Source organism: Mercenaria mercenaria, chromosome 7 (genome assembly GCF_021730395.1).
Source record: "Mercenaria mercenaria strain notata chromosome 7, MADL_Memer_1, whole genome shotgun sequence".
Lineage (NCBI taxonomy): Eukaryota > Metazoa > Mollusca > Bivalvia > Venerida > Veneridae > Mercenaria > Mercenaria mercenaria.
The window spans coordinates 83327775-83345220 of record NC_069367.1 but is presented as its reverse complement, the minus strand read 5'-3'; the positions used below and the strand labels follow the sequence as shown (position 1 = coordinate 83345220).

General features: G+C 38.4%; 1 protein-coding gene across 1 annotated transcript; it reads left to right on the top strand.

Moving 5' to 3' along the window:
• Positions 1-1881: 1881 nt before the first annotated feature.
• On the top strand, positions 1882-2757 carry LOC128558361 (uncharacterized). The gene has a single exon (XM_053547302.1). It carries the CDS (start codon positions 1882-1884, stop codon positions 2755-2757), a length of 876 nt encoding a protein of 291 aa, XP_053403277.1.
• The last annotated feature ends 14689 nt before the right edge of the window (positions 2758-17446 follow it).

Below are 17446 nucleotides of genomic sequence, written 5' to 3'. Positions count from 1 at the left end.
ATCATTATTATATTATTATCATCATTATCATCATTATTATTATTATTATTAATCCAGATTTGTTGAGCGCCCATTTAATATAAAATATACGTTCAAGGGCGCTTAACAATTAAACATGTGACATATCGCAGATATGTAGGAAAATCACAAAAACATGGCATATGCAATATTAAAACTGAAACTGAATGATTTGATTAATGGTTATTTGTACAACATTATTCGGGATGCATGTATTCTTCTGTGTTCTAGCGTCTGCCATCTAAGTTTCAAGCATTGATGTTACGCTGCTTTGGTATGAGTAGCCAGAACATGTTAAAATCCTAATAAAGTCTTGTTACTCTGGCTGAACTCTGCCTACTCTGGCTGAACTCTGCCTACTCTGGCCAGCCAGAGTAACCGAGAGTTCTGGCTACTATGGCTACTATAAATAGCCAATGGAAAATAGTTATTAACTTGAAATTCAGTTTTAAACATGCTATTTAGAAAGAAATAACATATTAAGTTTCAAGATCGAATTCAGCTAAGACTGAAAATGTTTTGCGAACACGGGACCTGGCTACTCTGGCTACTCTGGCTGACCAGAGTAGCCAGAACATGTTAAAACCCTCGAAACTCTGGCTACTCTGGCCAGCCAGAGTAACCAGAGCTACTTTAATTAACCACTTGAAAATAGTTATTAACTTGAAATTCAGTTTTAAATATGCTATTTACATAGAAATTACATATTAAGTTTCATAATCAAACTCAGCTAAGACTGAAAATATTTTGCGAACACGGGACCTGGCTACTCTGGCTACTCTGACTGACCAGAGTAGCCAGAACATGTTAATATCCTAGAAACTCTGGCTACTCTGGCTGAACTCTGGCTTCTCTGTTAGAAACAGCCAGAGTAACCAGAGCAAATGATATCCTGGTGACTCGGGCTACTGTGGCTACTTTGGCTGACCAGAGTAGCCAGAACATGTTAAAAATCTAGAAACTCTGCCTACTCTGGTTGAATTCTGGCTGAGTTCTGGATACTGGATAAACTCTGGCTACTCTTGCTGAACTCTGGCTACTCTGGCTGAACTCTGGCTACTCTGGCCAGCCAGAGTAACCAGAGTTATGACTTTTCTGGCTGAACTCTGGCTACTCTGGCTGAACTCTAGTTCTGATTTCTCTGGCTACTCTGGCTGAACTCTGGCTGAACTCTGGCTACTCTGGCTAAATTCTGGCTGAACTCTGGCTACTCTGGCTGCTCTGGCTAATTTCACGAACATGGCCTGAGTGATATATTGTTTCGCATAAGAACGAAAAACTCGGGTTATTCTTCGATAAATCACACTTGGGAACTTATTATTTCGATTCTAACACGACATACTAGTATCAACAATGTTAGAAAAAATTGTAACTACTTTTTACGACCGTGCTATGAACCTGGATCGGATGACGTCATTACACGCGAGTGGTTTATTGCAGAATGACCCGAGATAAATTTTGCTCTACATGTATGTAGGTTATTCGCTGGTCGTGTTAGAATGTAATTTGAGGAAGCGCCGTGTTCTTATGTAATATTGCAATATTTATGCCTTTCGAATAAATTTATTCTCTACATACGTTCTTTTACAAATTTTTTAACACTGTTTATGTATTATTTCCATTTTGTTTCGAAAGATTATATTTTCAGGTGAATTATCAAGATATCGATGAACAAAGTTTAAAAAAAGGATCTATTTAAATGTCGAAATGATAAAACCTGTCGAAAGAAAGTATAACAAGCAGATAACTTTAAATTTGTCTTTTAACACTTTAAAATATGTGTTTTAAAAGCGCAAACCTGCTGTATACGTTTAATGTAAAACAATTACAAAATAATTATTTTCAGGAACTGAATAGATAGGAATGGACAGTGTACCAGATTATTACCCTGACGTGTCTCGACGTCTGTCTCAGGTGCTGGATGATATAGGAGTGAATGAGAGGACTGTCAATGTGAGGAGACGTACTGGACTGTTGAGGGAGAGTTTTTGGACATTGAAGTGTAATGTTCTCGGCGACGACTCGAAGTGTTATAATTTCGGTAGTCAGACGGAAGGTACTACTACTGTAGGACTTAAATCCGATACCGATTTTCTGCACTGCTATCATGATTGTAATGTGATACAAGACTGGGGAGATTGGAAACAAGGTAAAATGAACTTATTAATGATTCAGGATGATGCAGTACCACCAGGTTATTGTAGACTTCAGCTGTTACGACCAGATATTCCTGTAGCCCGGGAGGATTTACCCGATGAGTATCATGAATATGACGATGAAAGAAGGGTGCTTATGAAAAATACATACTTAAATCAAGGGTTGATTGAAGGATTTGTCAGACATGGTCCAGCATGTACAAATGAAGATCTCAATGTTGACATCGTAATTGCCTTTCCGTGTAAAAGATGGCCAAGTGAAGCAGAATTATGGATGTTTAGATACTATACAAACCAGTCCAACAACATTCACTTGATACGACAAGCAGTGCAATCGGGCTGTTTTCTGGTAGGTACCGGGTACAGTTCTAGTCAAAACGAGAGATTAGAATGGAGAATATCTACATCAATGGCTGAGAGAGATATAATGTCCAGTATGAATATCACACAAGTCAGATGCTATGTTCTTCTGAAAATGATAATGAAAACCTTTATTACACCTGACTTTCCAGACACAGTATCAAGCTTTCACTGTAAAACGGTTTTAATGCATCTAATTGAAAATTCAAAAAATGAACTTTAGCGTGATGATAACTTACTGTTATGTGTTACGTCATGTCTAAGATTATTACAGAATTTCATCTATGCTAATAATTGTCCTCACTATTTTATTACCGGAAATAATCTAATGGGGGGAAAGTTTGATGTTAGAACAAGACAACAACTTATTGTTGCTTTTGAACATATTATAAGTAAATGTGGTCGCGCTATACTGGGGATAGAAATAGACAATGTCGGAGATCGTCTGAGAGACAAATGCGGTTTCGTGCAGGCAAGATGTAATTATCAGATACATGTTCATACTCATATTATACATAAATTATACATTTTACTAATGCAATCAATGCTTACACTTAATTCAAGCCTACAAAGTATAACTGAGGTAGATATCGAGAGGATATTTTCCGCTATGAAAACCCGCTTATCAGCTATGTTACAGGTATACAGGAGTAGTGGATGTATAGAACGTGAGAGTATTTTATTGATGTTACCGTCACTTTGTACGACAATGGGGTCATTGCTAGCATCTCGCAACATTTCACAAGGGCAAAGTGTTTCTAACACAAGTTTGTCGTTTTTCTCACTGGGCATTGATTCTGATGTTGCAGCTGGAAGACTTAAATTGGCATCAGCGTTATTTGGTGCCGGGGATCTGGAGAGGACTGTGTTGATACTTCGTGACGTGGAAGAAAGGTATAATCCTCGTGCCACTCAACCGCTATGTAGCTGTATGAGTACACACTTACAAAGCTGGAGATTTCCTATTGATATTCTCCATATTGAAAATGTCAGATCCTTAACATCTTATTTTGCATTTGGAGTTTCATTTACACATGGAGAGGTGCACTGCGTTCCTCACGCTCTTCAGTATGAAATGTTTAGATGTACAGAAGAAGAAAGATCCATGCGTCATAAAAAAGACTATTGGATGGATTGGGCTGTCGTTGATGCTCTACCTTACCTGCACTACCTTCAGTACCTGACGTATGGTCAACTTGGCAGACAAAGAGATCAACAGAGAGCTCTTAACAAACTAGTCATAACCGTATCTACAGAACCAGAACTCTACCATAGGGAAACTGCTCTAAATTTACTCGGTCAATGCATGGAATAAGAAGGCAGGTTAATGGACGCTCTTGTTTGTTACAGATGTTCATTGGATAAGCGACCGACTCACAATGTTGCGAGATGGCTTATTGTTGGTCTACTTGGAAGGATATATCTAATACATACAGCTGCGCAAATTACATTTACTGATAAAATGAATGACAACATGATTTACATTAATAAGAAGACATTTGTGGTAAATAAGAGGCAACACAACTCCCAACATGAGAATACGTCTTAATCATGTTTTTTATCAAGATCTTGTTTACTTCAAGAGGGAGCTATATATCCAACCCTTCTAAATGGGGACTTTCCTCCAGTTGGGGCACTTTTAATGATAAATCTCCTGAGCTGTGCCGGCGGGGACACTTCCCTGATAGCGCCACGCAAGCCGGAGAAGTCAGCACGTAGTCTTTTGAGGAATGTCTCAAATTGGCAATCTTTTACTTGTATTTCCTTACTTTTACTATATTGCACTTGTCCGAGTCATTTTCATACTGTACTTTCCATTTGTCTTTTATTCTTGCGCACCGTTATATAATGGTCAAGTTTGACAGCATCACGTATAGTGGAGCAGGATGTTGCAAAAATACTTCAGTTGATGATACAAGCATCAAATTTACAGGACAGTAACTACCTGGCATGCGCTTTAACATAAGATCAAGGGCCACTTGAAATAATGTTGTTTTCAAGATGGCCGCCGCAAAAACAAAATGGCCGCCATTTTGTATTTACTTTTCAGTACTTTATTTCAAGCAAGCATAAAATACATTAAAACGATAGCATTTTTATGCCCCCAGCATCTACTGATGTGGGAGGCATATAGTTATTGTCCTGTCCGTCCGTCCGTTCGTTCGTTCGTCCGTCCGTCCGTCCATACGAGGTTAAACAAATGGGACCGTTTCGTCTTGCATCAATACCACTCACTAGAATGACTTGATACTAATGCAGATGTAACCTGTGACCATTCCTCATCTTCAGACATCACCTGACCTCAGTTTGATCTTGACCTTGACCTCATTTTGGACTTAGGTTGCTTTATATGGGCCATCTCTTGGTTAACCAAATGGGACCGTTTCGTCTAGCATCAATACCCCTTACAAGAATGGATTGATACTAATACAGATGTAAACTGTGACCATTCCTCATCTTCAAACATCACCTGATCTCAGTTTGACCTTGAACTAGTTTTGGACTTAGGTGCAAAATCTATCGACAAGGATGCCACTGGGGACATCAAGCGTTTATTGAACGCAGCTCCTTGTTTTTATTTATACACTTTCGTTTCAGTTTAGAACAGAATACCAATCTTGAGTATTCATATACTTTTAATTTGTAATCAATTTTGTATGACTAAGCTCATGGCTTTAGACATCTCAACACTTAAGTTTTTATAACTTGCAGTTTTGTTTTCGAACAATGATAAAATCTGAAGCACACCAACCAATATATGTTTTATATACATGACACTCAGATTACATTCAATGCAATAAATTAACATCGTTAGAAAATGCGCCTTATAAACCACGAGGGGATAAAGAAATAGGACAGCGTGAGCACTTGCACAGTCAAGAGCAACATTTTCTTATAATGCAAACCTTAAGAAATTATCTCTGTTGTTATACTATACCCATGAAACTATACACATCGGAAATCGTGTTCTAACCGAAACAAAATAAAATATGCATATACTGCATTTAGTCATTTTCTTAACAGTTGCAACATCAAATTGCTGTGCATAACAGACCTAAGCGGTGGCACTTGCAATTTCCAGTACATGAAGTCCTTTTGCAGCCACACTTTTGAAGGACCTGGAAGCATTCAGCTATAACCGACAATTCCATCCGATAAGGGATCCACACATTGCTCTGCTTCAGCCATCCCCAGTTTGACGGAGGCGGCAGTTGCTGCATGGTAACAGCTGCTTTACCCCAGACATGACCTGCCTGAAAAAATGCTCATTTGATGAATTGTTTCAGAGCACCTTTTGTTGGTGGAATCGCATTATACGCTTTTTGTTTCCGGACAAACAAATCAAGACGAGCTTCATTCATCTTGCATGTCGTGCTTGATCGAGCATACAATATAACTGAAACAATTTTCTAATGTATCCATTTTCTACTCAGTTATTGTGTATTTGGCAACACTGAGACTATGAAATACTTTGAACTGTAGCTGTTTCATAAACATCCCATTCCTACCATGCAGATTTCCTGCCCTTGCCAACAAATGCAGAAACAGCGTCGCAACCGGTAAAAGCAAGAAACAATTGCAATGCCTTTGAGTGAAGACCAACTAAGCAAGCCACAAAACATCAGTACACTGCCATAGCAAGAACTATTTAATAATTGTAATTGTTCGGTTTCCTGTCAATGAGGCATGCTTTGCATGAACAAATATACGATTATCGGCTTCTTCGTGATTACATGGAGCAAGCGCATTTCTGTTTAGATCTAAATTGCAAACAATATCGGTACCTTTTGTTGTTATGATCATTTTATTGGATTGCACAGTTATCATTATCCCCCGAGATATCTAGGGGCTATTCTGGATTCCGGTCCGTCCGTCTGTATACGGAATTTGTCTGCGCTATTTCTCAGCAATTATTTGCCAGTTTTCAATACAACCTTGTAATTATTATCAGTACAAAGCCAAGTTTTGGCCGCGCTATTTCTCGATCATCATATGCGAGACTTTTATCAAACCTTGCAGTTATCATTGGTACTAAGTCAAGTTGTACATGTGCAAAGCGTGTTCCAATGTTCCATTTGAATTGATTTTTTACATAGTTATAGCCCTTTATTATTTTTTTTCTATATATGTATACGGAAAAAATGTCCGTGCTACTTATCAGTCATTGTATGCCAGACTTTTATCACACCTTGTTATTACTATTATCATTGGTACCAATTGTAGTTATGCATGTACGAAACACGTTCCATTTGAATGGTTTTTGACAAACTTGTGGCCCTTTATTTGTCTCAAATACGAACAGAGTTACATTGGATTTTTTAACATACTTTATATGTGTAGTATAATTAGTTGTGACCCTTGGTGATTAAATAAAATAAAAAAGTGGAAACCCACAGGTCTCCAAACACGACATTAACGAAAATGTTGCAGGCTTGATTTGATTTGTGGTTATGGAGCCTGCATATCACAGAAACTGCCAAAAGACAAGATTAAAAAGCAGATTACATGGTCCCTTGACCTTTACCTTGACCTACAGACTTAATTTCTTCCTTTTTTAAGATATTACTATAAAATTCGAACCACTTGTGCAGTTTTGAACAAACATTTCAAAACTGACTTTCAGTGACCTTGATATTGACCTACTTTCTTTTTTTTAAGGTACAGCAGTGAAGTTTGGAGATCTTATACAGTTTTGCACAACATTCTTTGTGCGTCTTTGTACATTTTCTCTCTGAACAATATACAAAGCAATGCATCATATTTTCAATAACCCTGTTCCTCTGACAATAAGCTGATGTCAGGGGGTATTCATCACCATTAGTGATACGTCTTGTTTTATCCGCACGAAAACTATATCGTTTAGTTTTATTTTCAACGCATCTAAGAAAGCTATTCCATAGTTTATAAGGTCTTCTATTAAACTTTTTTCGACATTATCAAGAGTTTGAAACAGAACATAAACAAAAGCACAGATGCTTAAATTTACAATGATATATTCAAATTTGGTATCTGTTAATACTAAGTATGTACTCGTATTATTTGAAGGCCAAGGGACTATCCTTTTACCGCTTTCAATATATATTTTAACATTTTGCTGTATGGGATACGATTTGTTTTGATTTTTTTTTGATGTTATTCCTACACCTAGAACGATTGTTCATCAAGTGACATGTAACTTCTGTGCGATCTGTATACCATCTGGAGAACTGAAGCACCGTTCTCCTTGGCTCGGCTTTCCCGAGAGGCACATTCCGTCTATTCGGAAACCACTCTTCAACCATCATGAGGACGGATCAAAGAATATTTGGTAGACTTCATACACGTATTGAAGTTATCACTGAACCCCATGCTGAGTCACATGACATTATGAACTTTATCAGTGCGCCCTTGTAGTGTTTGTAGTTCATTCTATAGAATCATTACACATATCATTTAATTAAAGATTTTTGTTTCAGCTGATAAGCAATGGTTCTGTATAGCCATGATTTTGAGACTGTTTCTCAATAAAACGAAGCAAGAAATGAAGTATAGAACAGAGAACAGATTAAAAAGAAGAGACGTCAATATAAACCATATTAGCTTCTGTCAGGCCAATATCATAATAAAATGCTTTCATGTTTATCTGGGACCAGGATCTAATCAATAGTCGATGGTTATAGCACTGAAAGTAGAAAACTCAAACTTGGCCGTGATAAGAACGTTATCTAAAAGTCTGGCGGTCATTTTAAAGATGGCGACCTTCTTAAATGGGTTGATATTTGGAAAAGGCAACATTAAAAATAAAGCTATCAGCTTATGGGAACAAATTGATAGGGGAAAACATGTTATATCCCAAGAAATATGATATTTTAGACACTTACAGATCCTGATTATATGAAAAACGTCTTAATTCTGGCAGCCATTTTGAAATTTGGAGGCCATCTTGAAAATGGATGATTTTTAGGTGGCCCTCGATCATTTTTGAATCTGGGCAATATGATGAACATTTAGTGTAAATTTCATACTTGTATCATCAAGCGAAGTATTTCCTTAGATTTTCTCACTTAGCTGCTCCACTAGTACAGATGTAGATGTACTTTATATTCAGACTTTTGAAGCAAACATTATGAAGGTTAAAGGAGACTATATTGTCACTACAGTGTTCGTTCCGTTATTAAATTTATTAAAATCACAGAGCTTTTATCTCCAATTCACTCCAGTCTTGTAGACATTTCCAGCTTGACTCCTGATTGATTTTGTTAAGGCCGATTAAATTGCTCTACTGCTGCTTCAAAATCAAGAGCAAGCAGGATGATTCAAGCCAGAATGTCACACACAAGTGATCTAAACCAGTAGGTTACACAGGATGATCCAAGCCAGAATGTCACACACAAGTGATCTAAACCGGCAGGTTACACGGGATGATCCAAGCCGGAATGTCACACACAAGTGATCTTAATCAGCATGTTACACGGGATGATCTAAGCCGGAATGTCACACACAAGTGATCTTAAACCAGCATGTTACACAGGATGATCCGAGGCAGAATGTCACACTAAATTGATCTTAACCAGCATGTTACACGGGATGATCTAGGCCGGACTGTCACATACAAGTGATCTTAACCAGCATATTACACGGAATGATCTAAGCCGGGATGTCACACACAAAGGATCTAAAGGAGCATGTTACACAGGATGATCCAAGCCAGAATGTCACACACGAGTGATCTAAACCAGTATGTTACACAGGCTGATCCAAGCCAGAATGTCACACACAAGTGGTCTGAACCAGCGAGAAACACAGGATGATCCAAGCCAGAATATAACACACGTGATCTTAACTAGCATATTACACGGGATAATCCAAACCAGAATGTCACATACATGTGCTTGTTATGTAACTATTGAAATTACTTAAAATTGTCATTTCTTTACATGAATCAGAGAAAAGTAATTAGCGTTCTTTTTGCAAATGTACTTGTCAACAACATCACCATTTCGTTCTAAACGGGGTGGGCTGTGATCTTAGAATGGACCAACGACCAAAGACTACCCAGGCATCATAATATTATTAAGGTGCAATTGTGTTCATACCTACTGTTAAATTGAGTTTAATAAGTACAGTGGAATCTCTCTAAAATAATCAGTCTCCGGACCAGAGTAAAAGTTCAGTTTGAAGGGGTTTTCGGTTTAGAGAGGTTTTGTCGATGGAATGTGTGCCCCTTTGCATAAGCATACAATATCCAAGCAGCATGATTCATTTTAAATCCTTATCTTGTTTAGTTTCTGAATAAATAACATTGGTAAAGTTTTTATGGACTTGCACTGCCAAATAGAGTATATTCTGATCAGGACTTCAGAAATTTTGAAAACTCAGTCGGTCCGAAATGAAACAACGTCCTACTACACGTCACATTGGCGCTACCTGCCAACCGTATTATACATTTATACAATAGAATGCTTAGAAATTGATTTCAAAATCCTTCAAACAACAAACAAGAATGATGTCAATATCGTACGAGACACAGGAACCCTGAAAATGCTTAATAGAAAATTATAAAATTTTCTTTAAAAAGATCAGACATGGAAGTTCCAACAACATTCACATATTAATCCCAGGTTTGACCAGATATTCAAAGTTCTATTTAAACCAGATGAAAGCTGTAGATGAGCGCGCAAGGTTCAGACGTACCTGTAGAATTGTTAAATTGAGAAAAGGAGCATTACTCAGGCATCAGTCCAAACAATAAGCTTATGTCCAATTCATGCAGACGATGTATAAGTTTCATTTGAAATGCATGTAAACAGTTTGAGCTGCCTACAGCAATGTATTATTGGCAAGTTCCAGAAGGAGCGTGCCTCTAAAATATGCTAACTTCATGTTGGTTACGTATACCAGTTTCATTTGAATTGTATGTAAACTGTTTGAGTTGCGTACACTAATGTATTATTGGCAGGTTCCAGAAGGAGCGTGCCTCTAAAATATGCCAACTTCATGTTGGTTATGTATACCACGTTTCATTTCTTCTTCTTGTCTTTCGCGACTACACTGTCAGACCAGTAGCCTCGATGAAACTTGTGGTTTGCCGCAGATCCTCAATGCCTCCATACAGTTTCTGGTGGATTGAGGTATCTATCGGCCAAGTCGCAGCTCGCTCCTGGTCATGCCTTTTACATCTCTGAAGTATATACTCCGCAGTCTGATCTTCTTCACCACATGCACAAGTTGGCGATGATGCCAGTCTGTATTTCTTGTACATGTGAGCATTGAGCTTGTTATGCCCTGAGCGGAGCCTAACCATCATCACTTGTTCAGACCGATCAAGGAGATGAAAAGCATCTTCCTCCATCCTTGGTCTCGTTAGTGCCTTGATGATGGTGACTTTCTCCTTGTAACTCACAGGTTCTGTTGGTTGTTCTGACTGAGCTCCTAGCTTAGCCAGTTTGTCTGCCTCTTCATTGCCTGCAAGTCCACAATGGGATGGAGTCTACTGAAGTGCTATTTTGCAGGTTATACGCAGGCTCTGCATTCTTCTTGCTAGCTGCGGAGCTTTATTGTTGATCAGAGCTTCCATGACAGACAGTGCATCTGTGAGAAAGACGACTGAGGAGCTTTCTTCTGCCGAGTATTCAACCATTGAGACGGCCTTCATGAGTGCTTCAGTTTCTGCCTTGTAATTGCTGCAGTGTTTTCCTGTGGCTGCATGTAGTGTTTCTTTCTTGCCAGATGGGTATTGAATGAAACATCCTGCTCCTCCATCTTTGACGGCGCATGTGGCTGATCCGCCGTCTGTATAGACATGAGTCCACGATTCTGGAGGATAGTCTTCATTGATCATAGCAAGTGTGAGACTCTTCCGAATGCCTTCATCCTCATGCTTCCCGCGGTCAAGACGAAGAACAGCAAGTCTCACAGTTACTGAGGACAGATCATTCGCTAGTGGGTTTATAATGTTTTCACTACCTAGGGGGGTCGTTGGTATGCTCAGCTCAGTTTTGAACCCTCGGTTGAGTTTCTTTGCCTCATGTACGAAGCTCCTCCGTTTGAGCCGTTTCTTTGTTTAGCCATCTAGCTTGGCTTTCATGGGATGGTCTTGAAAAGACCTGAACTTCTCTGCTTGAAGCAGAACCTTTGCATATCTTCTGTCTTGTAACGGCTGTGTGCCTGTTAGCTTCTCCATGAAGGAGATTGGTGTAGACTTTGTAGCACCTGTCATGATCCGCAGTGCTTCGTTCTGAACCTTGTCTAAAGCCTGTTCGTTAGTTTTGGCAGTAGTGGACCAGGCAGTTGAGCTATACTCTAAATTGTGTCTCACTGTTCCCTTATATACTGTCTTGAGTATTTGTTCATTTGCTCCCCACGTTGTTCCAGCAAGTTTGCGCATTATGGCAAGCTTGCTACGGGCCTTCTCTTCTGCTTGACTAATGTGGGGCTTCCAGGTTAGCCGTTTGTCAAAGGTAACTCCGAGGTATTTTGCCTCGTTTGCTTCAATCAGCGAATTATTTCCCATCTTGATTTTACCCGCCTTCTGCTTTGACGACAGGGAGAATAGTGTCGTGGACGATTTCTCTGTATTGATCGATACACACCAATCTTCAGCCCAAGCTGAAAGCTTGTTGATGGCTTCTTGCATCCTGTATGTGGCTGTAGTGGCATGTTCTTCCTTACACCATAACACCAGATCGTCAGCGTAGAGAGCAGCCAGATCATTGATGAAAAGCAAGAAGAGTGTAGGGGATAAGACTCCGCCTTTTGGGACACCATGACGCAACAGGAACGTCCTACTGTTGGCATGTTCTAAACTGACTCTTGCTCTCCTGTTGTGGGTGTATGACTTAATCCACCTCAGCATGTGACCTCCTACGCCAGTCCTAATCAGCTTGACGAGGAGTCGATCAGTCCAGACTTTGTCAAATGCCCTCTGCAGATCAATCCATGCTGTAAGCACGACTTTCTGCTCTTGGAAGGCATCCTCTATCTCTTGCGATAGATAAGTGGTCTGGTCCTCAGTGGAGCGGAATTGTCTGAAGCCAGCTTGTTGCGTTGCGAACAGGTTGGAAGTCTCCATGTACCACTTCAGGCGTGCATTCACAATCCTCTCCATGGTCTTTCCAACACAGTTCGTTAGGCTGATTGGGCGATAGCTTGAAGCCTTCTTTGGATCCTTCCCTTTCTTGTGGATGGGGATCATGACAGCCTCTTTCCATATCTGTGGAAGCAGTCCTTGTGTCCAGCTGTAGTTGTAAATTTCCAGGAGATTGCAAATTGCTGCAGTGCCTAGATGGGTCAGCATTTCATTTGTGACAGCTAGCCAAACCCATCTAAGCCATTGCAATTTATTGCTAGATGCTGTGCACGCAAAGAAAAACAATAGAAACTCTCGGATAGTCCTTAAAGTCGGATTACTTTTAAAGTTTAAGGATTTTATCTAGGTAGTTACAAAAATATATGATTTCCCATAATTCTTTTATGTACGTTTATCGTGAATATTTTATTAGTTATTATTTTAGCATTTATATTTTATGATTTAAAAACTCGGGTTATATTGATAGCTTCTCAGAATAATTTTATATATGTGCAAAGGGACAACAGTTTAAATGCTACAAATGTTTTATTGCCTGTAAAACTGCACATGTTAACTTTATCTACTTTGTATGTGTACTTTTGCTATTTTCATCTTAAACTTGTATGGTATGATTGCTTCATTGACAATTCTCTAATTTAAGGAAAGCAACAAAAAATATTATCAAATGACACGGGCTTTCGTAACACTTTGCGGTGAAAACTGAAAATTAAGATTACCATATACAAACAACACAATTTATCAAGAGCGCGTGCGAAAGTCTGTGGTACTCTTTTACCAAGTAAGTATGCGCCCTGTATTGCTGCATTTGAACTATGTAAAGCGCCTTTGCACGTGAAATTGATCATGAAAATGGCGCTATATAAATCTGGTAATATAATAATAATAATAAAAATAATAATAATAATAATAAGTACCCTCATAATTATGTACTAATTGAAACTTCTACTTTAGGCAATTTGTAGCTTTCATGAAGTACTTTTATGAAACTTTTATCATACATTTATGAAAATATGTTGGTAATAATCTTAATTTTGTTTTAGCAAAGTCGAATAATGGTATGAATTAACAGGTCTGGGAGTTTCGTTAAAAGGCATACAGACGGCACGCATAATGTCCTCAGCTTCTTTTTGCTCTGTAGAGCTATTTTCATTATTTTCCTTGCAATTGTTTAGCTGCAATCACAGGACAGATCTATGCTTGCCATGTAGGTAGCATTTTCATAATGAAATAATAACATCTCAGAATTTGTCGGGATCATAACCAACACAACAATTTTTGGTCTCATTTTTAGCTAATTTTGCTGTTTGTGTGTTTGATTGAAAATAATTTTCTTGTATCAAACATGACCCCCATTATTTTTTGATTTTGATTCAGCACTGACAATATTCTTCAAGGAAATGTAAATTACAGACATTTAAAATGGGTCCTGATGTGTGCTGCAGCCATTGGAAATATGTCGATTTTATATAGAATAAAGAACAGCTATTTAAGGTGTTGTAAGTTACATAAGACTTAATATCTTTGTTGATTGTTTGTCTTCTTAACTTACATATATGACTGAGAAATACTATAAGTATGATGAAAAAATATCTGAAAACCCATGTATCATCTTTTTCACGGAAAGCCATTCACCTCGTCACGTATATGCCGCATCTCTTCTTCACGGATAAATTGGTGTAAGTTTGTGTTCTTAATCAATACTTTTATTTATCATCATATTCGTGGTATTTCATTGGGAAAATTGTCCCCAGCAACAGGAATACCTGATCATGTTGTGTCATCATGACTCATTAAATTGATAAAGTGTAATATTACTTTTTACAGGGTAGAGTGCAGTTTAGAAGTAAGCTATATAAAATATTTAAGTTTCAGTTTCTTCTATTCATATTTCCTTGTAATAAACGATGGATAATAGTATCTGTTTCATGTGTCAGTTTCACTTTCTATTGCCCCAGTGTCTTCCATTGTCTTTCCACTGAACATACGTACCCGGACTTATATATATAATTATATTTTCTATTTCACATATCTGTATCATATTGTTTTTACATGATCAAACTTCCTGTTTATGGAATATGAATGCGGTGTTTCAGAGAAAATACGTTTTTTTTCTGCGATTCTTTAACCCACAGCAATAAAAAATAGTTGATTGTCAATTGTATTTTTTGAATGCTATATCATTTAAGGGTAACTATATTACTGTTTGTATTAATATCAAACTTGAACATTTACAGTTCATCATTACATACAAATAACGGCTGTCATGATGGTTGAATTTCTTATATGAATCTATATATCAAGTACTTGCCGGCACTTGTGTATGCTCAGAACAAACAACCTTCTATAAGAAAGTGTATGATCCCAAAACTGATTTTTTTACATCACTTGTTGGGATTAAAACCCAAAACAATATGCTGCATTTACATTTGCATAGACTTTAAATAGGTCAGACAATACAACATTTTTTTCTAAAAAGCGACAAAAAAGGAAAAAAGTATGTTTTCCTTCCATTGAAAAAATGGTGTAAGAAGAAAACATGGCAACAATATAACTAAACAAAAGATATCATGAATTTTGAACTGGAACAAAAACCGAAATCTTGATATTTTGATAATGCAAGGTACAATAAATGAATAGAACATCATTTTTATCAGAAAGGCTACTACTAGTAGTACTAATACTACTACTTACTAACTACTACTATTTCTTACTAACTACTGCTGCTACTACTACTACTCTTACTGTTACTACTACAAAAACTACTATTTTTTACTAACTATTCTATCGTTTACTTACTACTTCTGCTACTATTAATACTACAACTACTACTTTTGCTACAACTACTTACTACTGCTACTTACTTACTACTACTATAACTTACTAACTACTACTACTACTATACTGACGAGATAAAGAAACGCCTCATTGAAATTTGGCGTTATTTTTTTCCTAACGCTTTTAATTGTTTTGAAATGTAGTAAATCTACATGTACTCTGACCGACAAACACAGTGAACAAAAACTCGCGCGATTTCATTCAGCCATTTGTTCACTTCATGTACCTGGTCATGATTTCCTCGTGCAGTCCGTGCATGTAAACCATGTGGTTTGATTGAACGATTTTTGCACATGTACATGTGTAATACGACACACAACCATATTTTCAGCTATTCTCTGAAAAAAAAAAACATTAGTTTTCGTAATGCCGAGGCTGAATTCTGAAGAGAGGGCTCAGGTTTTGGCTATGCTTGAATGTGGGCGAACGCAGGAACAAGTTGCTAGACGTTTCAACGTCTCTCGTTCGACAATTGTGCGTCTTATTCGACGTGTTAGAGACACGGGAACGTCTATCGATAGACCACGTTCAGGTAGACCGCGTGTAACGTCAATACGACAGGATAATTATATACGTCAACGTCATTTACGTTACAGATTTGTGACGGCGCAATCTACGTCACGTATAGTTGTAGGTAACCGTGGACGTCCAATTAGTCGACATACAGTGAGAAATCGACTCAGAGAACGCGGAATTACCTGTCGTAGGCCCTTCCGCGGTCTAATTCTAACGTTACGCCACCGTCACCAACGTCTTATTTGGGCCCGCAACCATCGCGGCCAGCGTTGGCAGAACGTAGTGTTCAGTGACGAGTCGCGTTTCAACTTGTGGAACGCCGACGGACGTATCCGTGTCTATAGACGACGCCATGAACGCTACGCAAACAATTGCGTTTTGGAGCACAATCGTTACGGTGGAGGTGGAGTAATGGTGTGGGCAGCAATCAACCATAGGTTTAAGTCCCAACTCGTCGTTTGCCAAGGTAATCTCACAACCAGGCGTTACATCGACCAGATATTACGTCATGTAGTTGTCCCTTTATTCCGTCAACGTCAAGGATTAGTCTATCAGCACGACAACGCGCGACCTCACGTTGCACGCGTCACCAGGGACTTTCTACAGGCTAGAAACATTAATGTTTTACCTTGGCCGGCGTGTTCACCGGACTGCAATCCGATTGAACACGCGTGGGATTATCTCGGACGGCGGTTACGCCAACGTCAACCCCAGCCAGCAAACGTCCGGGAACTGGTAGCAGCGCTGCACCAGGAGTGGGCCAGAATCCCACGGTATCTGTTACGCAACTGGTGCGGCTCTATGAGGCGTCGCCTTGCTGCTGTGGTTGCTAGCAGAGGTGGCCACACGCGCTACTGATTTTTCTAATGCAATTTCTCCGACCGGGCTATTAAAATTCAAGATTTAAGCTTAATGCGACAATGAAATGATTTCTTATTGACCATAAATTCTTGTAAAGCATCTAATTTGCGAATGGGATTGTTCTTTTCTAATTTTGAATCACGGTTAACGAAAAATTGTATACCGAGTTTGAACTACTACTTACTAACTACTACTAACTACTGCTACTACTGCTACTATTACTCTTAACTGCTAATACTACAAAAACTACTGCTTACTAATTTACTACTGCTACTTCTACTACTGTTACTACTACTGCTACTATTACTACTGCTACCACTACTACTGATGCTACTTACTGCTACTTCTACTACTATATATCTTACTACTAATACTACAAAAACTACTACTTACTAACTACTTCTACCACTTACTTACTACTTTTGCTACTTACTACTACTGAAACTACTAATTTTGCTACAACTACTTACTATTGCAACAACAACAACTACTACTACTACTATTGCTACTGCTACTTACAAACTACTGCTTCTACTGCTGCTGTTAATACTACTTACTAACTACTACCATCACTAACTAACATCTACTCTTAACTTACTGCTGCTGCTGCTGCTGCAACTACTTACTAACT

Coding starts and splice junctions, on each gene's coding strand:
- LOC128558361 (XM_053547302.1), top strand. CDS start 1,882: ATGGACAGTGTACCAGATTATTACCCTGACGTGTCTCGACGTCTGTCT.